Source organism: Protobothrops mucrosquamatus, unplaced genomic scaffold, assembly GCF_001527695.2.
Source record: "Protobothrops mucrosquamatus isolate PMUCROS unplaced genomic scaffold, P.Mucros_1.0 scaffold_217, whole genome shotgun sequence".
Taxonomy (NCBI): domain Eukaryota; kingdom Metazoa; phylum Chordata; class Lepidosauria; order Squamata; family Viperidae; genus Protobothrops; species Protobothrops mucrosquamatus.
Genome location: NW_015386293.1, coordinates 1,664,022 through 1,688,709, shown reverse-complemented (window position 1 = coordinate 1,688,709; position 24,688 = coordinate 1,664,022). Strand labels below are relative to the sequence as shown.

Below are 24,688 nucleotides of genomic sequence, written 5' to 3'. Positions count from 1 at the left end.
AAAGAAACAACTGTGGAAGAAAAATAATCCTTTTTTTAAAAATCTGCTGTAAGTTCCACCATAATTGTATCCAAAAGGCCTTAATGACCTTACAAGTCCACCACATATGAAAAAAAGTTGCATCTGGATGACCACACCTCCAGCACTTGGATTCATAGTTCGGATAAATACGAGACATAGTTGAAGGATCCAAGTGCCACTTAGGCCAATTATTAATATTTGTTTTTTAATCATGTTTTAACTGTAGTTTTTGGTATTTTGTAGTTTTTATCTGGTTGTTAGCCGCCCTGAGTCCGCAAGGAGAAGGGCGGGATATAAATAGAAGCAATAAAATAAATAAATAAATAATAAATGCAGGACTCCATTAATCAGCTGCATGAAGATGGCGGGGGCATCTTGCAGTCCAAAGGGGAGTGTGTGAAGTTAAAAACATCCCAGAGGGCAATTGAACATGGTCTTCCATTCATCCTCCTCTTTAATCTGCTATAAGGACCTGTCTCAGCTAAACCTCCTAAGAAAGCAGAACTCTTGAAATGTGCATCATTTCAATAAAATTTTTTATTGGAGTTGCTGACTACAGGGAAGTAAAACAGGATCTGAGGGTTTCCTACGCAGAACACTACATTCAAAGTAGGAATCCAAAACCCCACTCCAACTGTCCATCCAGTCAGTTCAAACAGAGCCAATTCAAAGGTGTCAAATTGTTGTGGGAACGAACCAATAAGGCTCAAGATTGTCAGATATCGTCGCACCATCTTCCCTCCGCCTGGAGATAAGGCAGATGGCTGGAGGCACATTCCTTTCTCACCCCAAGGAAGGGACGGGATATTTCAAAGAGAAAGAAGAAAGCAAAGGAAATACACTGCAGAAAGCTGCATGCCCTCCCCCATTAGAATGGCAGAATCCCAAAAATGTAAAAGGGGAATAAGGAATAGGGGTTCTGACATCTGTGCTCTGTAGTAGACTTCCCGCAGATCTAATTTTATGAAAAAACTCCCTTTTGCCAAGTGGACAAGCATGTCTTTCATTAACGGCAGGGGGTAGACATTCTCAATGCAATTTGCATTTAATCTGTGGTAATCCAAGCATAAATGAAGGGCTGCCCTTCTTTTCTTGGAACAGTACTGGGGGAGCCACCTGTATTTTAGCCGGCTGAATAAACCCCTGTGCAAGTTTTTGCCTATAAAAGTCAGGAGCTCCTTGAGCTTTCTTGGGGTCATGGAGTACAATTTAGGTTTAGGTAGTTTGGCACCTGGTATTCTTTCTGTGGAGCAGTCAGTGGGACAATGAGGGGGAAGCACATTGGAGTCCTTTTCACTGAAAACGTGTGCTGTCTTGCTCCCCCCACACACACGTACATCAAGAGTTCTACAGGTGTTTATTCAAACCCTCCAAACATCTTCGGAAAGCACCCCCATCCACAAGTCTGGATTCCAAGCTCAGTATGGCTAGAGTCAATGGGTAACTGAATCCAATAGGCACACAACAAGTCTAGGAAGGTAGTCCATGTTTCCAATGGGTCAGGATACACCGCATGAGCATACAAGGCACGGAATTGGGCACATTGCTCCAGCAATGCTCAGGTCCTCAGGGCAGGATTAAGTAGGCAACACTAGTGCAGCCCTTCATGAGAGGTGAAACTGCCTTTTCACAAGTAGTCTAGCTGACTGGTATTGTGCCTGTCTCCTCTCTGCTTTATGTGTCCTTAGATCAGGAAGAAGTGTGGATTCTGCCTCCTTCTCATTGCTAACAAATGGCAGCAGTTCCTGTCATAGCCTGGAGTCTACTGGTCAACTTGTGCAGCTGTCCTCGCCTTGCCTCACGCAACCTCAGCCTGTTGCTGAGGCTGCGGTGTCAGGCTAGCACTTTCTCCCGATCCTGACCAACACTCAGCTCCCTGCTTTCCTCTGCTGACTCAAATTCACACTCCTCCTCTGAACTTGCATCCAGAGAGCAGTCTGGAGACAGATCCATGATAAAATCTGTAAATCCCAGTACTCTTGGAGAATACAGGGTTCTGCCTTAGATTGTTCTCGCACCACAGCAACAGCCTCCCCTTTCACTTTTCCACCCAGCAGTTCGGACGAATGTTGTGGGGGCTCCCCCTGCCACTGAGTCATCCAGTTGGCAAAATGCCACTGGTATCTTCAGTTCTCTGAGTTGCACCCCCAGTTTTACTACTAATCCAGGGCTGACCGGGCATCTCATGCAGCCCAAGCCCAATAGGGCAATCAGATTTTCCCAACATCCCAAGATCTATTGGAATTGTTATGTGTATCACTGGGTGACTTACCAGGGTGATTGTCATTGCTGTCACTTCCCACAGGACTCCTGGGTTGTGAGATTGGAGTTCTCTTGCCTTTGCTAGGCAATGGATTGAATTCAACTATCTCCACTCCTTTAACATTCTTTCTCGGGGTTTTGCAGGAGGCTTTCCCGCCTTCTTGATGGGACTGGGGATTGGCTTTTGTGTCAGACAGATCAGCAGTCGACAGCTCAGTGTTTCTCCTTCCCACATTTGAAGTATCCAGTGGAGCGGTGCTATGGGTTTTATCTCGTCCTCCTTACTTTGGAGCAGCGGTTCTCAACCTGTGGGTCGCGACCCCATTTGGGGTCGAACGACCATTTCACAGGGTCGCCAAACAACGCAGTCCGCCATTTTTTCCCCTTTTCCTTAGCTGTGCTACTCCCTCTTATTCTATTGGCTTTTGAAAGCCAATAGAATAGACTCTCTTGAATAGAGTCTAATTCTATTGGCTTTCAAAAACCAATAGAATAAGAGGGAGTAGCACAGCTAAGGAAAAGGGGAAAAAATGGCAGACTGCGTTGTTTGGCACTCCCGTGAAATGGTCATAAGTAATATAAGTAAAAGAGGGCCAGGGGTGGGAGGTGGGAGGCCGGTGGGCGCAGGGAGGGTTGCTGGCGCGCGTGGGGCCTAGCGGGTGCCTTACCTCCCTTGGGCTGGGCCAGCTGGTGGCCCAGCCGGTGGTCACCCTGCACCCTCGCTGCCACGTGCCATGGCCGCCCAGGAGCGCCTGGGTCTGCCTGCCGCCGCACCGAATGTGCGGTGGCCAAGGTAAGGCTAGCGGAGCAGCGGCGGGCGCAGGGAGGGTTGCTGGCGCGCGTGGGGCCCGGCGGGTGCCTTACCTCCCTTGGGCTGGGCCAGCTGGTGGCCCAGGCGGTGGTTGGCCTGCGCCATCGCTGCTGCTTGCCATGGCCACCCAGGAGCGCCTGGGCTTGCCTGCCGCCGCACTGAACGGCGGTACAGGAGGGGTGCAGAGAACCTTCTACCGGGCCCCTCTTCTTCGGCTCGCCCGCAACTTCACTGAAAAGACCTCGACCGATGGCGGCGAGATTCGGCCAGCTGAGGGGGCCCTCTAGCTTGAGCAGGAGAGCCATCTCTATGCTCCAGGCAGGCATCCAAAGGCTGTGTCGGACCGGCGCGTGAGGGTCAGAGCGCTCTCGGGAAGGGAGGAAGTAAGGAAGAAGGGAGAAAAGGAAGGAAGGAAGGAAGGAAGACGAGCTCGAGCTCAGCAGACGGCGGGTGGAGCGGAGCAGCAGCAGCAGGATAGGGGGGGCGGGGCTTCACGGTGCCCACGGGCCAGGCACTGAGAATGGCAGTTTAGCAGCGACTCCCCTTTGTGTCTGGACTGAGAAAAGGGGAGCCGCTGCCAGCCAGCCAAGCCCAGCTGCCAGAGGTGGGGAGGCGACGTGACGTGAGAATTTCCCTGCACGAAGCCTTCGCGGGCGGCTCCCTTCACCCAGAGGGTGGAGGAAGAGCCGGGCAGACGGGCAGCTGAACTCCCCAGTGGGGTGGAAGAAACAGGGCAGGGTCGCGAGTGAGTGTGTGAGGGTGCATGAGGGCGAAAGGGTTTGGCTGCCGCAGGAGCGCTTGTCACGGGTTCCCTCTCAGGTTCTGATTGCTGGCGAACCGGGCTCTTGCGAGGGGAGGGAAGAGGGTGGAAAAAGTGGCTCTCCCCTCCCCTCTTCCTGCTGGGGCTACGAAAGGAGGGAGGGGGAAGACAGAAAAAAGTGCATTTTTCCAAGGGCTGCCTAAGAGGAAAGGCCGCTTTGCGCCGGGCTGCTCAGAGCCAGGAACTGGGAAACCCTGATTTGCTGCTGCTGCTGCTTCTTTGTAGAAACGCAAGGACTTTCTGCCCATTTCCTTGGTTGGAGTTATTTCCTTTTCCGCATGCGTGTGGGTCACGTGTGGGTCACGTGTGGTCATGCATGTGGGTCATGTGTGGGTCACGTGTGGTTGTGCGTGTGGGTCACGTGTGGTCACGTGGGTGCGTGGGGTCGCGGCATTAGGAAGGTTGAGAACCACTGCTTTGGAGTCTCCCTCTCCACAGGGAAGGATCTTTGTCAACCATGGTTTGGGTGATTATGGGATCTGGCTAAGTAGATTTCAACCTTGTCAGCCAGGATGTACTACCTATGGAGGGTGCGTAGTGCGCCTCTGGAGATACAAGCATTGTAATGTCATCGTTCAGCCTGTCATGGAAGGACTATCAGCATGTCCTGTGGCCATGGGTCATCTTCTTTCAGTTATGGTTTTAATCCTTGTCCGGGCTTTTCCATCGAGGAGGGGGTCCTCAAACCTTTTCCAGAAGGCCCCCATAAATTGGTTAAAGTTGCGTAGCTCTGGGGCATCATCATTGTGGAGAGTCACCATCCACTCTCCTGCTCTCCTTCCAGTGTCAGAGTCATGCTCTGTACCTTGGCCCCTTTGGATGATAGATTGGCCCCTACTCCTGCATTTTGGTCCACACCTGAGTCAGGAAGAATGCCAGTTGTTTTGGATTGCCCCATATATAAAACTCCATATGTTGAAAGTTTTCTTCCTCTTCACTGGTATCTCTCTAGGTTTTTTTTAAGAAGATACTTGATTTATTTGTCATTTAATTTTATTTATTGCAATTTTAATTGGGGTATTTTGGGTCTTTACTATTCCTTTTTATGTATATTTTAATGAATTCTATTTTTAACATTTGCATATCTCATAAGCTCTTTTGATTAGTCTTTTTTCTGGGGAGGAAGATAGAGTATGCATTTCTTAAATGAATGATTAATTTATTATCTTTCTTGTTTAGAAACACATTCAATAGTAGAAGCCCTCTGTAGAAATAGCTTATATTATTAGAATTGAAAAAACATGAGAATTACTAACAAAACCTATTTTTTTATGTTGTAGCAGAAAATGAGAGCACTCCTATTCAACAATTATTGGAACATTTCCTTCGTCAGTTACAGAGGTAAGAATATATAAATATAATAAGATGTACAGCTGCTGTTTTGAGTTTTGAAATTTAGGTGCTTAACAATGTGTTCTCTCTGATTAAGAGGTGTTTTAAAGTTTTTTTTCTATTGAGAGCGTAAGCAAATCTTTCATATAGATTCATGTTTGTTTTAATCTTGTTGAAAGTCCTGGTTTTAGAAATACAAGTGCTTTGGATGTTCAACATTCTCTCTGTCAAGCTGTCCTTCGTCAGCTGAAAACAGAATCCAGGAACGCAGGAACAAAGTGACCAACAGGGTTTTATTCCGTGCAAAATTAAAGTCAGCACCGGGAGTGGTTTGCTCCCAGTGCGTTACATAGAAGTGCCCCGCCCTGCAACCCCACCCCAAACAGCAAGCCAGCATCCAGTCTGTGAATGTAAAAGCCGCAGTTCTTCTTCCGGCTTCCCCCCTGCCGGACTTTGCACCGCCGCCTCCCTCTCTCTGCCGCTCCAGTCATTCTGTCGCTGGATGATCTCCAGTGGCATCCCATGGCAACCGGTGTCCTCCCCGGCCTCTGGCAGTGCTCCGTGGCGTGTGGTGGCGTCCGGCGGTGTCTCCGCTGCCCAGCTGATTCAGCCGGTGACCGGCTTCCTCCCCGGCCTCTGGCAGCGTGCCACGGCACATGGCGTCCTGAACGCCCAGCTGACGCACTCGGTAACCAGCTTTCTCCCCGGCTTCTGGCAGCGCTCCATGGCAGGCGGTGGCGTCTCCGACGCCCAGTTGGCCCATCCAGTGGCCAGCTGACTCCCCAGAATTCAGCGGCATGGCGGCGGTCGGCTGCTTGGCTCTGGCTGGCTGTTGGGTTCCTCCCCCTTCCGATATGTGTCGAGCCCACGGGGCTTGACAGGCGACCCCTTCTACCAGGGCTCCACCTGCAAGGCAAGAAGACGTGGGTGAGTGCATATCAACCCCCCGACAATTCAGCGGACCTGTCCCCCGGCTTCCCAGGGTGTAGGTGGTGGAACTCCTGCACCAGCCGCGTGGACGTCCTCCCTTCTCACCCATGAGGCTTCCGAGAGAGGGTACCCCTTCCACCTAACCAGATATTGCACCGTGACGGGCCCGGGAGTCCAGGATCTCTTGTAGTTTGTATTGCTCACCAGAGACCGGCCCCGGTGTTTTGCTCATGGCCCTAGGGGGGGAACCCTGAACTGATTTCATTAGGCTTCCGTGGAACACAGGGTGTACCTTCCCCAGGAATCGGGGTAGCCGCAGCCGCACGGTCACTGGATTAATGACCTGGATCACCTGAAAGGGCCCTATGTATTTGGGACCTAACTTCTTACAGGGCACCCCCAGGTGGAGGTATTTGGTTGACAGGTACACCCAGTCACCAACCTGGAAGGGCTTGTGAGCCGCCCGTTTATTGTCGGCCTGTGTTTTTGTTTCTGCCTTGGCTTTTACTAGGGCACTTTTCACCGTCCCCCACAACCCTTCTAAACGTGCCATCCACTCCTGGGGTGTACATGGTAAGGGGGTCCGCTGGGGCCACTTGGGGATAGGGACAAAGTCTACCCCATGCACCACCTGAAAGGGGGCAAACCCCATGCTACTATGCACTGCGTTGTTATAAGCTACTTCAGCAAACGGCAACAATTCGGCACAGTCCGTTTGCTGGTAGGAGACGTAGCTTCGCAGATAGCGCTCCACCATGGCATTCGCACGTTCAGCCGCTTCGTTGGTGCTGGGGTGATACGCCGAGCTGAGGCCCTAGACGATCCTATGTACCAGAGAAATTCACGCCAAAACCGTGCCGTGAACTGCACCCCCGGTCCGAAATGATTTGCCGCGGCACACCGTGCAGACGGTATACGTATTTGACGAACAATCTAGCCAACCGCCGGGCGGATGGTAGCCCCTTGCACGGAATGAAATGGGCCTGTTTGGACAACAGGTCAATCACAGTCCAGATAATGGTGTGGCCCCGGCTCTCTGGCAACTCAACTACAAAATCCATGGCAATGTCCTCCCGTAGCCTGGTTGGGTCTGCTACCTTCTGCAGTAAGCCCAAAGGCTTACCCGTACGGGGTTTTGTGGTGGCACAGATGTGGCAGCCCTTCACATAGGTCTCCACATCCGCCTTTACTCGGGGCCACCAGAATTGACCAAGTGCAAGGTTTTCAGGAAGCCGAAATGGCCAGCCTGTTTAGCTTCGTGGCACCGTTGGAGGACCGCTTGCCTCAGGACCTCCGGGACATACAGTTTGTCTCTATTCCAGGCCAGCCCGTCCCTCCATGTCAATAGGCTTGGGTGGTCCCTCAACCATGGATCGTCTCGGACTGCCACTTGTAGCTCCTGGACCAGATCACCCGTCAACGTGCGAGGAGCCGTCCTAGCTATGCCTTGTTGGTACGGAGGCATAATGGCTTGCACCACCTCCTCCCACTTGTTATGGTACAGGGGCATGCGCAACAAAGCATCGGCTAAGAAGTTCCTTCCTCCCGGCACATACTTTAAAGTGAACTGGAAGCGACGGAAGTACTGTGCCCACCGGACATGTTTGGGTGACAAGCGCCTTGGTGTTTGTAGTACTTTGAGGTTTTTATGATCTGTCCATACCTCAAACGGCTCCTTTGCCCCTTCCAATAAGTGCCTCCACGTTGAGAGTGCCCACCGCACCGCAAACGCTTCCTTTTCCCAAATGGCCCACGCCCACTTGGCGACAGTGAACTTCCACAAAGTATAGGCACACGGCTGTAACATCCCCTGGCCATTCCGCTGTAGTAGCACCACCCCCACTGCGACATCGCTGGCATCGGCTTGCACTCCAAATGGGTTCTCGGGGTCCGGGTGGAGCAAGACCAGTTCTCTGGTGAACAGGGCTTTCAGGACCTCGAACGCCTTCTGACAGGACATGGTCCAACCCAGCGGTTAGCTGGGGTGTGGCTTGCCTGCTCTGTGCTTCGTGCATAGCAGATCCGTCAGGGAGGGATACCGTGGCAAAGGAAGGGATAAATTGCTACTCGTGGCGACGGGTTCGGGGCGCCTGCCAGTCCAACACTGCTTTCACCTTGTGGGGGTCCATTTCTATGCCATCCCCTGATATTCTGTAACCCAGATAATCCAGACGGGTCCGGTGAAACTCACACTTGGAGAGCTTCACGAATAGGTGGGCATCGAGCAGCTTCTGCAGTACCTGCCGGACCAGGTGGACATGTTCCTTCAGGGTGGTGGTATAAGTGAGAATATTGTCCAGATAGACGAGAACCCCGTGGTATAGGTGTTCATGCAATACCTGGTTAATCAGTTGCATGAATACTGCAGGAGCCCCCTGCAGACCGAACGGCATCACCCGGCTCGGCAGTTAAATGCCGTCTTCCACTCATCTCCTTGTTTTATACGGACTCTGTAGTATGCCTCCCGCAGGTCCAATTTTGTGAACACACGCCGCGTACCCAAATGGGCCAGTAGATCTTTTATCAGTGGGAGAGGGTACAGGTGTTCCACGCAAACCCTGTTGATACCTCGGAAGTCCACACAGAGCCAGAGGGAACCGTCCTTCTTCTCCTTAAACAGGACCGGAGCGGCTATCCGTGAATGGGCTGGTTGGATGAACCCCCGGGCCAGGTTCTGGTCGATGTAGCGATGTAGCTCCTCCATCTCCCTGGGCGTCATGGCATACATCCGAGGTTTGGGCAATTTAGCCCCCGGCATGATGTCAATTGCGCAATCAGTGGCGCGGTGCGGTGGTAGAACGTTGCATTCCTTCTCACTGAAGACCTCAGCGAGATCATGGTACACGGCCAGGAAGGGCCCCTCTTCCGCGGTGCCGTGCTGCTTTGCCTCTCTTTCCCTGCATTCCGCCCCCCGGTCTTCGGATTCTTGGCTGGGAGGCCAGGGACCAACTCCAATACGTAGCCTCCAGTATCCCCCTTCCCACCATATAGTAGGGTCCCATTTGTCTAACCATGCCAGGCCCAAAATTACCGCCTCAGTCATGGATGGGACGACGATAAAACGGAGGACTTCCCAATGGGTACCCATCTCCAGCCTGACGGGCTCCATTATGAGAGTAGCTGGAGCCCCCCCCAAAAGAGACCCATCCACCTGCTTGAACCGGATTGGGTGCGCCAGCCGCTCTCCGCTGCCACACCCTTATTCATCAAACACCGGGTGCATCCGGAGTCAATGAGGGCCTGGTATTCCGTTGCCCTGTCTGGGGGCTTGTCAGTGTGACGTAGTACAAAAGGGCTTATGGGTTCGCTTACTATGGGTCTTTTGGCTACGTCGTCCTCGCTGTCATCAACCTCTAGATGGTACCTCGTAGCCACTGTCGCCTCCTCCTCCACCGGGAACAACTGTCAGGAAATGACCCCGTCCGGTTGCTGCACTGCTCTCAACTTGTCAGGGGTCCTTTTGGCGTTGGAGGTGGTTTTTCCAGGGGTCGAGGAAGGAACCCGTGGGCTCGGAGCCGGACAGTCCACTGCCCGGTGCTCCGGTTGGTTACACCGAAAACACCGGAATGGCACCTTGGCAGAAGGGCCGGAAGAAGCCGGGACTGCAGGCTGGATCCTTCTTCCCTCCTCCCGTGGCTTCTCCACCGACCTCCTTGGTGTGCCAGGATCCTCCCCCGTCCCTGGAACTCCTGCAACCCAGTGTCCAGGTCTATGACCACCTGGAACCACTCCTGAAGAAGGCTGGGGACACACCGAAACACACAGGCCTGGCGCAACTCCCGGTCGAGTCCCACCCGAAAATGGTGGACGAGGAGGCATTCTGGCCAGGAGCGCAGCTGACCAGCCACCCACCAAAAGTCACGGACATAATCAGTCGCGGGCTGACCTCGCTGCCGCAGTGCCAGCATCTCCGTCTCAGCCTGCTGGACCAGGGAGACATCTTCAAAGCGGGAACGCAGCACGCCAGGAACAGGCCAGCGTCGGCCAACTCCCGGGCATGGTCACTGTAAAGGTCCGCTGCCCATGCTGCTGCTTCGCCTTGTAATCCCACAGTAACCGCCACCACCATCGCCCACTGGGACGGGTAGAGCCGGGCATACCGATCCAGGTGGCTTATAACGTGGCTCAAAAACATCACTAGGCGATCCGGGTGATTGTTGTTAGAATTCTTGATTTTAATTTTTTTTTAAAAAAATAGAGCCTAGATTTTCAGAGGGCCAATTTTAATAACTCGGAGAAATAGTAAGATATTCTGGGAATAAAACTCTAAAACCAAAGAGGTTGTAATTGTTAGAGACTTCTTGATACAGCAGTTAAAGATGCTGAGCTTGTCAGCTGGAAAGCTGACAGTCCAGGTTGGAGACCCAAGTGCCGTGCAATGGGATGAGCTGCTGTTCCTGCCTCAGCTCCTGCCCACCTCACAGTTCGAAAGCATGCAAATGTAAGTAGATTAATAGGCACCACTTTGATGGAAAGGTAAAGTGTTCTGTGTGCCTTTGGCAGATAGCCATGCTGGCCACATGACCATGGAAAATGACTTCAGAAAAAACTGACTCCCTTGACCAAGAAACAGATATGAGCACTGTACCCTGGAGTCAGACATGACTGGATAGGGAAACCTTTACCTAATCTTTACTCTTGAAAATAGAACTAAGACTAATGTAATCTCAAACACTATCAATGAAGAAAAAAAATAAGGAGACATCTAAAGGAGCCAATATGATTAAATAGGCAGGTTGCAAAGAAGTAAAATTAAATAAGATTCCTTATAGGAAATAGAAGAAGGGCTAACAGCCAAGGAAGTCTATAGTCCGCTCTTCAAGCTAGGTCATGAAACAGAGCAAGTATTTGAAAAATTCTACTTTACTATTATAGGATATAAAAATAGACTATTGAAAGTTTGGTAGAGTATCCTTTTGCTCCCTCTTATACCAAACAGAATCATGGCAGGTTACTTTAAATTTATTTCTCATGCCTTCTTCTTTCTTGACTGAATTGTCATTTACCGTACTTACCAATCCTTGGTAAGTAAATCCAATCCTTACCAATCCTATGTCTTCATCAAAGTTGTACTGATACTCCACTATATCTACTCTATGAAGTTTCAGCCCAGTAGGAATGAGGTCAGGAAAGCTAAGCTAGCAAAGTTCATCAATAATGACTTTGTAAAAATATGTGAATAGGAAGAAAAAAATAACAGAGGCTCATAGCCTCTGTAGAAAAAAATTAAGATGAGCAAGAAAAATAGAGGAACTCAACTCCTATTTTGCCTTTTCTTTACATCTAAAGGATCTAATGATTTAAGTAGCATTTGAGGAGTTCTGGAGAACTGGCTGGGGGTGCCAGAGGATTGGAGAAGAGCAAATGTCTCCCTGTTCAAGAAAGGAAAAATAGAAGATCCTAGTGATTATTGAACAGTGATCCTAGCGTCAATACTTGGAAAGATATGTTAGAGCAGATAATAAAGCCAATCATTTGTAAGTTTCTTACAGACAATTTTGTGATTTGCTAAGAGTCAAAAGTAGGCCATTTGAGACAAATGTTATTTTCTTTAACAAGGCAACTATTTTAGTAGTTGGGAATACAGCAAATATAATTTACTGTGATTTTAGTAAAACTTTTAACAAGATTCCATGTGTTGTATTCATTGACAAATAGCTAAAGTATGGTTTGGATGGTTCTACAGTAAAGGGGTCACAACTGACTAACTATACTCAGAGTCAACATGGGTCTCTCTTGGGACCAATACTATTCAACATTTTTATTAATAATTTAGATAAAGGAATTGGTAGACTACTTGTTAGTTCATGGATGACACAAAATGGAAGGTCTGACCAACCTGGGAAGATAGAACAAGATTGCATTCTAATCTGGACAAGTTGAAAGACTTGGATAAGAGTAATAAGGTATCCTTCAATAGGGATAAATCTAAGTTATAAAGTTTAATGAAGGAAAATATTTGGCATACATAAAATTTGGGGGATTTTTAGCTTAGAAACACTCCTTTGAACAAAGATTTGATTATGATCATTGCCAACAAGCTGCACATGAATAAACAATGTAAGTCAACTTCTAAAAGGGCTTATGCAATTCTGGGCTACATTAGAGTCATTGCATGAGAAATGTGTGAAATCTTTATTCCCCTCTTTTCCACACTAGTAAAACCATATCTGGAGTTCTGCTGTCTTCTCAGCTCTCCTTACCACTAACTGTATGGACCTTCTATCTGTGGCACTGCTACCACCAAACCAAATAGTGATGCAGTTTGTTAAAATACTCTCAATCATGCGTCTGTAAAAAGTGGCCAGGACAGAAGTAGAAAGATATGCTTTCCTCATCCGATGCAAGAAATGCAAACGCTGGTTTGCATGCTTCCCTAAAGATAATGTATGAAGAGACTAACTAGTTTGTTAGTTATTTGCACTGCCAAGTACTTAATACTATTGACCACTTCCATAGCTGCAGCCTTGATACAAAGTGAAATGTGACTATGCCAGTTCTTTCTAAAATCAACAATGATCTCCTTTGTTTTATTAACATTCAAAATGAAGTTATCTTTGGTGGTCCAGTCCACTAAAACCTTCACCTCCTCCCTATAAGAATCTTCGTTATCATCCCAGATAAGACCCACCACTGCTGTGTCAGCCACAAACTTCACAATATGATTTGTAGCAGATTTGGCATAGCAATCATGAATCATCAAGGTGAACAATAATGGACTCAAAACACAGCCTGTGGGGAACCCATACTCAAAAAGATGGAATTGAAAACTTTTCTTTCAACTCACACAAACTGGGGCCTATCAGTAACGAAGTCAAGTATCTAGTTACGTAAGGAAGCATTAAAACTTAATAGACCCAGTTTGCTCATCAAAATATCAGTCTAGTACAGTGTTTTTCAACCTTGGCAGCTTGAAGATGTGTGGACTTCAACTCCCAGGTGGGGAATTCTGGGAGTTGAAGTCCACACATCTTCAAGCTGCCAAGATTGAGAAACACTGGTCTAGTAAACAGAAGATATAGCAATAGCACTTAGATTTATATACCGCTTCATAGTGCTTTACAGCCCTCTCTAAGCAGTTTACAGAGTCAGCATATTGCCCCCAACAGTCTGGGTCCTCATTTTATCAACCTCGGAAAGATGGAAGTCTGAGTCAACTTTGAGCTGGTGAGAATCAAACTGCCAAATGACAGACAGCTGGCATTCATTCTAACCACTGTTGATTTTTGATACATTAGGAAAGATTGGACTTCATGATTCTTGTGATTTCTTTCAAGTCTACATATTTATGATTCTAGGATACTTTTCACACATTTAAACACTCTCTCAGGAAAGGGGAGTTGATTTTCTGGCAAAGGAGTAGAAAGAGCTGGCAATTTTGAACAGAGAAGTTGAAGGAAGAATAATAATGTTCTCCAGCATAAGGATGGATAATCCATGGATTGGGTTTCCTGAAGTCCCTTCTACTCAATTAGACTAAGTCTGTGAGATAGCCACGCCTCTTGCTGGGTCACGTTTACCCAGTTCTGACTTAGTCTTCACCCAGTCAAGACGCGTTGGTTCTTATCTCCAGACTCAGGTTGTAAATTTTTCCCCTTTCTTCCTTTAGATCATTCAGTTCTTTTTCTTGCTCCCTTTTATTATTTACTGGGCTGCTGAAGCCTCAACACGAGGCTTGTGTTTTTGCTTTTAGAGGTTTCACTCCACCCTTCCCCCTCCTCCCTTTTGCTATTTCCCAGGTTGCTGCAGCCTCAGCACAAGAGGCTTGTGTTTTCGCTTTTAGAGGCTGTTAGAAGTTTCACTCCACCCCTCCCCCCTCCTCCCTTTTGCTATTTACCGGGCTGCTGAAGACTCAGCACGAGGCTTGTGTTTTTGCTTTCAGAGGCTGTTGGAGGCTTTTAAGGGCCTTACTACAGTGAAGGGAATTTCACAATTCATTTTAGTTTGACCTGAAGATTCTGATTCCTTCTGGCCTCACCACGCAGCTGAGGCCGCCATTTTCAGGAGGGCAGAGTTAGTGGAGATAGTAAAAAATTTGAATTGTTTTTCATTGGGAGCTTACTTCTCTCATTTCTCCTGCCTACTCATTGTTTATCTACCAGTATACTGTGCTTCACAATCCTAACAAGGAGCTTATATACTGGTCTTACCAGTCTCTGCAGTCTCTTACTGGGCCTCAGCTCCTAGCCTGTTCCAAACCCATTCTCAGACTTGTGCTGAAGGGTCTCAGGCTTAGCTCCCTTGCAAGGAGCCCATACTGGTCTTTCCAGTCTTTGCAGTTTTTTTTCACATTGGAACTCTGTTCCCAGCCTTGTCCAGACCCATTCTCAGACTTGTGCTGAAGGGTTTCAGGCTTAGCTCCCTTGCAAGGAATCCATACTGGTCTTTCCAGTGTTTGCAGTTTTTTCACATTGGAACTCTGTTCCCAGCCTTGTCCAGACCCATTCTCAGACTTGTGCTGAAAGGTCTCAGGCTTAGCTCCCTTGCAAGGAGCCCATACTGGTCTTTCCAGTCTTTGCAGTTTTTTCACATTGGAACTCTGTTCCCAGCCTTGTCCAGACCCATTCTCAGACTTGTGCTGAAGGGTCTCAGGTCCTAATTACCGTGCCAAGGGCCCATACTGGTCTTACCAGTTCTACAGTTTTCACTTTGGAACATTAGTCCCTAACTTTCTTGCGACCCATTCTTAGACTTGTGCTGAAGGGTCCCAAATGAGATGGCTGAAGACAAGCACCCTCAGCTGGTTCTGGCACCCACCAGTCCTCCAAGTAAAAGGAGACGTAAATCTTCAAAATTGGAGGCAGCTGGAAAATTGAAGGCAAAAGCAAAGGCCTTATCCAGCAAAGCACCATCCAAGGCGGCGGAGAAGGAAGCCGCAAGGAGACATCAGGCCCTAGAGAGGCAGATTTCCAAGGGTTAAAAGGCAGCTTCATCAGAACATGTGCCAGCTACATCTGGGACCTCTGAGTCCTCTCCTTTCAGGCCTCAGGCAACCACAATTGCACAGGTTCACAGGCCCTTGTCTCCAGAGGTTGGGTCTCAACCTAGACCTATTAGTCCTATGACATCTAACCCAAGTCCAAGCTGGGGGGCTTCCCCACTTACCTCTCGAGCAATTCCATCAGCCACATTCACGCCCATGGCCGCTGGTCTCCGCCCTGAGTCTTCACAGGCACTTGGGCCGGAGCAACTACAATCCATGCTCACGCAGGTATTAGAGAGTCTCTCCTCCCTACAGAGGTCCCAACCTCCGACATCTTCCCAACGTCAGTCCGAGACCCCTGATTATGCCTATTCCATTGCTTCCGATCAATCTTCACAGGGTGGGGATTCCTATTCGGAAGTTGATGAATCATGGGGGACAGCCTTATCGGACGATGAGGATGCTCCTCAGGAGCCCTCCCCCTTTGTAGGCCTCTTTGATCCCACTTAATTCAAGACCATTCTAGCCAAAGCCACGGCTACATCCCAGATCGCCCCAGAGCCAGACCCACAACCCACGCCTTCCGCCAGTCAGTCATCAAATCCTCTGTTTGCTGAGCCCATGGTGACTCAAAGGCATATACCTTGCCCTTCATTCTTTGCCAACATGGTAAGAAAACAATGGACCAATCTTGGGGCCTCTCCTGTCCCAGGGTCTTCTGACAAAAAACTGTTTAGCGTGGCACCATCCTTAACCACCCTTCTGGAGTTCCCAACTGTGGACACATCCTTCACTCCCATTTTTTCAAACTCCACCATTGCTGGAGATATGGCGGAAGTATTAAGACCGGAGGAGAGGAAATCTGAGTATGCTCTACGAAGGGCATATCAAGCATCAGGGTGGGCAGTAAAGGCTTCCACGTCAGCCTCTTTCTTCTCACGGTCTTCTATCACTTGGCTCCGGGAACTTCAGGACATGATCCCACAGGATCAGGTACGTGCCCATCAAACGTTGGGTAAGTTATTAGTGGCAGTTGAATACACGGCCGATGCCAGGTTGCACACCGCCAGATTTTCAGCCAGGGCGATCGCAGCCAATGTTTCTACCAGGCGACTGCTTTGGCTGAAGCAATGACAGATTTAAAATCTAAAGGGTGCTTGGTCACCGCTTCTTACTCTGACGGGAAATTGTTTGGGGAAGCCCTGAAGCCCTACTTGATAAAAAACAAGGACAAGAAAAAGGTACTTGTTCACCAGGCCAGACGATCGGACAGAAAGTCTGCTCCTTTCTATCGCAGACAGGGTTTCCGAGGCAACACCCAGGGGTCTGACTGGTCACAACCTACACGTTCCTTTCCCCCCAAATCGGACCGTCAAACGGATCGCTTTGGGCCCAAGCCCAGGCAACCACAGTCTAAGCGGCCCTTTCGGGGCATGGGGGGCCGTCCCTATTGGAGGAATAAGTGACTCCAGGGGGGGACCCCCCTTAGGCGGCCGGCTCTCCCTGTTCTCTCAGAACTGGGGGTACATTACCACCGACGCCTGGGTCTTGTCCACCGTCACCAACGGCCTGACCTCGGAGTTTCTTTCGAAACCGGCGAACCGATTCATTCAGTGTCCGACACCTTCAAATCCGTCAAAACGGGCTCTCATGGAGGCCATTTCCCGTCTCATCGAAATAAAAGCGGTAGAACCAGTCCTTCCCGATCAGAGGGGGCGAGGGTTCTACTCAATCATCTTTGTGGTTCCAAAGACTTCGGGAGGATGGAGGGTCATTCTGGATCTAAAAAGGTTAAATTCTTATCTGATATACAAAAAATTCAAAATGCAAACCCTGCAATCCATTTTGGCCAGCATAAGAAGGAACAACCTCCTGACGTCCATCGACCTCACGGAGGCGTACCTACATATACCAATTTTTCCACCACATCGCAGTTTTCTCAGATTCTGCTACAGATCTTATCACTATCAATACAGAGCACTTCCGTTTGGCCTTTCATCTAACCCGAGGGTATTCACAAAGATCTTGTCGGTTCTGGCAGCCCACCTCAGACTGGATTCCATTCGGATCCAGTGGTACCTGGACGACATTCTCATCCAATCGGTGTCTGTCCAGGCTGCACGGTCGGAGGTGGCCCGTACCATAGAGGTACTCCAGAACCACAGATTTTCAGTGAATTTCCTCAAGAGCCAGCTGATTCCATCCACGTGGCTCCTTCATCTGGGAGCAGTGATAGATACAACACACTGCATGGTCTACCTGTCACCAGATCGCAAAGCCAGTCTCAGGAACCTTGTCCACCAGGTACAATGAGCCAGGGCGGTTCCGCTCCTTACTCTCTCCCAGCTCTTAGGCAAGATGATCTCTTGCATTGCCATCGTACCCTGGACCAGGCTACATTCCAGAGCCCTTCAGTGGTTCCTCCTCCCCTTTCAGAGGCGAAAGCTAGCATCCTCCAACAGGCTGGTGAGATTGCTTCCCCCAGTATCGAGTTCACTCCGATGGTGGAGCTCTTGGGCCATCGCCAGGGGCTTGGAGTTCAGAGAGCCGTCATGGATCGTTCTCACCACAGACGCCAATCTCTTTGGTTGGGGGGCTCACCTCCAGTCTCAGATAGCCCAGGGGAGATGGTACAAGGAGGACTTGAAACACAATATAAATTGGCTGGAACTCAGGGAAATTCACCTGGCGTTGTGTCAATTCAGTCACAAAATGAGAGGCCAGCACGTTCTCGTCCTCACGGACAACATAGCGGCCAAAGCCCATGTGAACCGTCAAGGGGGCACCAGATCAAGTTCCCTAATGACAGAAGCCAGACTGCTCTGCTCTTGGGCAGAGACCAATCTGTCCTCGATCAAGGTGGATCACATCTCGGGAGCTATCAACCAGCAGGCGGACGCTCTCAGCAGGGCGACGGTGGATCACTCAGAGTGGTGTCTGGATCCAGCTCTGTTTCTAGAAATATCTCACAGAGTGGGCCATCCAGTTCTGGATTTATTCGCCTCAGCAGCGAACTCCCAACTTCCAAGTTTTTTCTCCCGCTTTCCGTCACCAGGGTCGGAGGGAGTAGATGCTCTGCGCATAGCGTGGCCCCGGGGCCTTCTCTACGCTTTTCCTCCACTCCCTCTCCTTCCGGCCGTCATCCGCAAGATTCTGCAGGAGAAGGCGGAGGTGGTCCTCATAGCCCCTCATTGGCCGAAGCGCCTGTGGTTCGCTGACCTCATGAGCCTGTCAGTATCGATCCCATGGAGGATACTGATGGGCCGAATAGCGCTCAGTCAAGGGGTGCTCCAGCACCCCGACCCTCAATGGCTGCAGTTAACTGTATGGCACTTGAGCGGGGACGTCTGACTGAGGACGCTTATCCTCCCAGGGTCATTGATATGATCCAAGCGTCTAGACGTCCATCAACTAATAGAGTTTATGACTCCACTTGGAAGAATTTTCTGTCTTGGATGTCCAAGCATCATGTCCAGATGTCATCTCTCACTGTGCCTCAGGTCTTACAATTTTTACTGGATGGGATAGATAAGGGTCTGTCTCCAAGTACTATCAAATGGCAGGTTGTGGCCTTGGCCACGGTACTTTATTGTGATGACTCTTCCTCACTAGCTCATCATCTGATGATCCATTCGTTCATCAAAGGAGCAGTTAATACTAGACCTCCAATGGTTCATCGGTACCCCTCTTGGGATCTTTCAAAGGTTTTACAGGCCTTTATCGGGTCGCCCTTCAAACCACTTCAATCCTGTGATCTCAATCTCTTATCCATGAAGGTTGCCTTTCTGGTGGCAGTGACTTCGGCCAGACGCATATCTGAACTGGCAGCCCTATCGGTCAGGGAGGATCTCTGCCTGTTTCGCCCCGATTGCGTAACCCTGCGATTAGATCCCACTTTCATTCCTAAGGTGAACTCCTTGTTTCACCGGTCCCAGGAGGTGGTGTTGCTGAGTTTCTGCCCTAGACCATCTCATGACTTAGAACGCAGATGGCACACCTTGGATGTCCGCAGGGCGCTATGCATTTATCTTAAAAGGACTGCTGCTTTCCGTAGGTCAGAGACTCTTTTTCTTTCCTTCAATCCTTCCTCTATGGGACTCAAGGTCTCATCTTCCACTATTGCCAGGTGGATTAAGGCTTGTATTGCCAGGGCATACCAATCACAGTCCTTCACCATTCCTTCGCGTATCACGGCCCACTCTACCTGTAGTGCGGCCACCTCTGCGGCCTGGGCCGCTCAAGCGCCCATTGGCAACATCTGTAGGGCAGCGATCTGGTCATCGCCTTCCCCATTTATCCGTCGCTATTAAATTGATAGATTTGCTTCTGCTGATGCTACCTTTGGCCATAGAGTATTACAAAGGGTTGTGTCGTCTCCTGCATCACAGGCCCTGTCTGTTACCCCCCCCCAGGGACAGGCAGGCTTTGGTATGTCCCAATCCGTGGATTATCCATCCTTATGCTGGAGAAGGGGCGTTGTCTTACCTGAACGCCTTTTCTCAGCATGAGGATGGATAACCCACTCCCGCCCTTTCGTGATTGATGGGCACTGTGGCAGGAGTCTGGGAACCAACGCGTCTGACTTTGTCTGTGGTTTTCGCCTTCGTCGGAACTGGGTAAATGTGACCCAGCAAGAGGCGTGGCTATCTCACAGACTTAGTCTAATTGGGTAGAAGGGACTTCAGGAAACCCAATCCGTGGATTATCCATCCTCATGCTGAGAAAAGGCGTTCAGGTAAGACAACGCCCCATTGCTGCTGACCCAAAATGGATTCTGGGTGGCATTGGCTACTTCAGCTTGTTTGTTCCAGGGGAGACCAAGACCATTAAATCAGCGCAAAGGACAATGGAATAAAAATCTTGAAATAGAGCTGTATATGATTCAAAAATCATTAGAGAAGGGAGATGGGAGTTGAGGGCATTTCGTTTTGGTACAGATGGTCCTGGGAAGGAGGGTTTATGTAGTTGAATATAATAGACTCCATCTTAGCTGCCTGAAAGAGATTTCCATTCAGTTAATTTATACCCTCAATCTGGAATGGGAGGATTGTAGAAATACTATGCAAAGTTCTGTTTTTTTGCTTTCTTCTGCTTTCATTGGGAACAAAAATAGAAGGGTTTTTTTGTCATAAGTTTGCACATCCAGGTGGAAATAATGGCATATGCTGAATATTTGTTATGCTCGGATATTTATTTGTGTTAGATGCTCTACGATTTTTGGCACTTCGGTGGGTTAGGGATTGTATTTCAATTCTTTATATTTTCCATTCCTTGGCTTTGCCTTTAGATATTGCATATTGCAGAAAGTTGTTAATTGACATTAATATGTGGGAATATTATGCCTAAATATAATATTCTATGCTTTTTTTTAGGAAGGATCCTCATGGTTTTTTTTCCTTTCCAGTCACTGATGCTATTGCTCCTGGCTATTCCATGATAATAAAACATCCTATGGATTTTGGTACAATGAAAGAAAAAATTGTAGCAAATGAGTACAAGTCAGTAACAGAATTCAAGGTAAATTAATAGAGATTTATTAACCCAATATTAATGTTCATATGAATCTTTTTTCTCTGTAACAAAGATAAGGTTCCAGAGATAGACGTAGAAATCTTTGTATTCTACAGGAATATGCTTCATCCTATACCTAAAAAGTCAAAGCTATTCAGTGTGTTCAATGTATTATATTGCTACTTGCCATAAATACCGTATATTCCGGCGTATAAGACGACTCCCAACTTTTCCAGTTAAAATATAGAGTTTGGGCTATACTCACCGTATAAGACTACCCCTGTTCCAACGCACACCAAATAAAAATTAAAAAACATCAGGTTTGATTTCAATATGGTAATTTTAATTCAAATGCTTATGACATGCAGGTACTTAGCAGGAAAACTGTCACTTATAAACATAAGGCTGTTTGTCATCAAATATGTAAACATAAAACAGTGCAAGTGGATTAAACTTTTCCTAATTCATTCTAAAGCTGAAAGGAAGGATAAGACAATAAACCCATGGGAGTGCCATGCTGTTTGTTTTCTAAGCCAGGGCTTTTCATCCTTTTCACCGATTGTACCACTTTTAGAATATGGCAACATTCGAGTACCACCAGTCACCCAGCAAGGTGTCAAAAGCTTGATGACAAAAAAAAAAATGGAAAAAAGTGATAAAGTACAGGTAGTCCTCAACTTACAACAGTTTGCTTGGTGACTGTTCAAAGTTACAACGGCACTGGAAAAAGTGACTTATGACCATTTNCACTTTTAGAATATGGCAACATTCGAGTACCACCAGTCACCCAGCAAGGTGTCAAAAGCTTGATGACAAAAAAAAAAATGGAAAAAAGTGATAAAGTACAGGTAGTCCTCAACTTACAACAGTTTGCTTGGTGACTGTTCAAAGTTACAACGGCACTGGAAAAAGTGACTTATGACCATTTTTCACACTTATGACCACTACAGCATCCCCAGGGTCATGTAATTTACATTTGGATGCTTGGCAACCAATTCTTATTTATGATGGTCACATTGTTCCAGGGTCATGTGATCACCTTTTGCAACCTTGTGACAAGCAAAGTTAATGGGGAAACCAGATTCACTGAACAGCCATGTTACTAATTTAATCTCTCTTCTTCTTTCTCTCTCTCCCTCTCTTTCTTTCTCTCTCCCTTTCTCTTTCCCTCTCTCTCTTTCTTTCTCCCTTCCTCTCTCTTTCTCTCTCCCCCTGTCTCCCTTTCTTTTTCTCTCTCCCTGTCTCCCTTTCTCCCTCTCCCTCCTTCTTTCTCTCTCTCTCTCTCCCTGTCTCCCTCTTTCTCTCTCCCTTTCTCCCTCTCCTCTTTCTCTCTCTCCCTCTCTCTATTTCTCTTTCCCTCTTTCTCTCCCTATATTTTTCTCTCCCTCTCAAAGATCCTTAAAATCCTTAAAGGTTATGCTTGGGCGGAAGACTTTTTCTTTTACAGATGGGGCGGGTGGGCCTGACATTCGCGCGCAGGCAGGACCCCGCCCACCGAGCCACCGCTTCCCCATCGCCCTCCACGCCAGCCGGCTCCGTCTCCAGACCTCCCAGCTGACGGGCGCAGGTCCGGGGGTCGCCAGCTGACGGGCGCAGGAGTTCGGCGCTGCAGCGGCCTCCCCTTCGCCCTCCGCACCGGCCAAAGCATTGCCTGACGTTCCAGCTGACAGGCGCAGGTCCGGGGGTCGCCAGCTGACAGGCGCAGGAGGTAGGTGCTGCCGCGGCCTCCCAGCCGCTTGCTTCTTCAGCTGGAGCAGTTGCAAGGGCTTGCATGGTCCCCAAGGGCCGCTGACGTGCTCCCCGCCGCCGGCGACCATGCAAGCCCTTGCAACTGCTCCAGCTGAAGAAGCATTTTCCGGCGTATAAGACGACTGGGCGTATAAGACGAACCCCGACTTTTGAGAAGATTTTCAGGGTTTAGAAAGTCGTCTTATACGCCGGAAAATACGGTATATGCATTTTATAAACTATAAAATTTTGTTTTAAGATTATAGCAGTCTTCTAATAATTTAGTGCCTTCATTTTTATTGTTTTTCAGATATGCCTCATAAGTTCCTTGGAAAATTGCTTAATTTTTTTTCCTAAATATATTACAAAACAGGACAAAATAAATAGTAAAATGAAATAGGTTTCTTTATTTCTTGTTTGGATCTTGGAGGCATTTTCTTTCTAGCTCTTTTTCTGCCTTTGCCAAGGTAAATCCTATATTTCATACTTTTTCCTCCTTTTCAATCAAACTATTCTCTAAACAAACTTGCCTCGTTCACTTGTCCTTCCTTCCTTCTTCTTTTTTTTTGCTAGCTTTTTTCATTCCAGAGAAAAAGTAATCTAGAACTCCATACTCTAAGAAATAACATTATTTCTTGAATGGATGAGTAACAAAATTTTCACTGATAGTTCCAATCTAGACTAATTAATTGAATATTCTGCTATTTTACTAAAGGCATCTATCTTTTGCATCAACATTAGAATATTATATGAGGTTTAGAAATAAACAAAAGAATGTCATCTGCAAATAAAATTTGTGTTCAATTTAGCTATATATTATTCTGTAGGTCTCCCTATTTTATTTAATTACACAAGCCAAATATTAAAAAGCAAAGGTGAAAGTAGACCTTGTCGGGTTCCTCTAAATCAGAGGTCCCCAAACTTTTGGGCACTAGGGACTGGTTCCATGGTTCTGTGGAGAAAAGTTTTTCCACAGACCGGAGAGCGCATGGTTTTGTGTGCTGCCTGCATCCCATGGATGGGGCTTTGCTTGTTTGTGCGGACCAGTTGCCGGCATGCTATGGCCCGGTACCGGTCCACTGACCGGGGGTTGGGGACCCTGCTCTAAATAGTAGAAAAATAGGAGAAAACATTCCATTAACCTTCACTGTAGGCAACTCATTTAAAACCTTAATCCATTTTATAATTTAAAAGGAAATCCAAATCTATTAGTACAGCAATCATGTACTGGTTATGTATTTTGTCAAAGGCTTTTTCAGCATTTAATATTGAATTTATCATTTTTAATAGTAAACATTATTATTTACTGCAATCTATTTACTAATATTTCTGTTAAATTCTTTGTATCAATATTAATGATTGTTGTTGTTAATTGCGAAGTCGTGTCCGACCCATCGCGACCCCATGGACAACGTTCCTCCAGATCTTCCTGTCCTCTACCATCTTCTGGAGTCCATTTAAGTTCACGCCTACTGCTTCAGTGACTCCATCCAGCCACCTCATTCTCTGTCGTCCCCTTCTTCTATTGCCCTCAATCTTTCCCAGCATTAGGCCCTTCTCCAGTGAGTCCTTCCTTCTCATTAGGTGGCCAAAGGATCTGGCCTTCTAAAGAGCAGTCGGGGTTGATCTCTTCTAGGGCTGACTGGTTTGAACGCCTTGCAGTCCAAGGGACTTGCAGGAGTCTTCTCCAGCACCATAGTTCAAAGGCCTCAATTCTTTGTCGCTCAGCCTTTCTTATGGTCCAACTTTCACATCCATACATTGCAACTGGGAAAACCATGCCCTTGACTATACGCACTTTTGTTGGCAGTGTGATGTCTCTGCTTTTTAGTATGCTGTCTAGATTTGCCATAGCTTTCCTCCCCAGGAGCAAGCGTCTTTTAATTTCTTGGCTGCAGTCCCCATCTGAGGTGATCTTGGAGCCCAGGAAAATAAAATCTGTCACTACCTCCATTCTTCCCCATCTATTTGCCAGGAATTGAGAGGGCCGGATGCATGATTTTGGTTTTCTTAATATTGAGTTTCAAGCCAACTTTTGCACTCTCCTTCTTCACCCGCATCAAGAGGCTCTTTATTTATTTTATTTATTTATTTTATTTATTTTATTTTATTAAATTTATATCCCGCCCTTCTCCTTGCGGACTCAGGGCGGCTAACAATCGAGTAAAAATACACAGATACATTACAAGATTAAAATTAATTAAAAAGGAAATATTTAACTGTGATCTAATTAAAATATAATTAAAACCCCCTCTAAAAATTTCCCCTAGGCCAGTCCTGCAAGCTGGAATAACCATGTCTTAAGGGCGCGGCGGAAGGAAGGGAGATCAGGGATCACCCTGATCTCTGG

The 24,688-nt window shown here is 47.9% G+C and overlaps 1 protein-coding gene across 1 annotated transcript in view; it reads left to right on the top strand.

Annotated features, from left to right (window-relative positions):
- Positions 1-24,688, top strand: part of LOC107298363 (bromodomain-containing protein 9) — a 57,341-nt gene that overhangs the window by 6,444 nt on the left and 26,209 nt on the right. The window contains exons 2-3 of the mRNA XM_015827744.1: positions 5,195-5,255; positions 20,472-20,616. Of these exons, the coding sequence (XP_015683230.1) occupies positions 5,195-5,255; positions 20,472-20,616 (206 nt within the window). The remainder of the gene's footprint in view (positions 1-5,194; positions 5,256-20,471; positions 20,617-24,688) is intronic.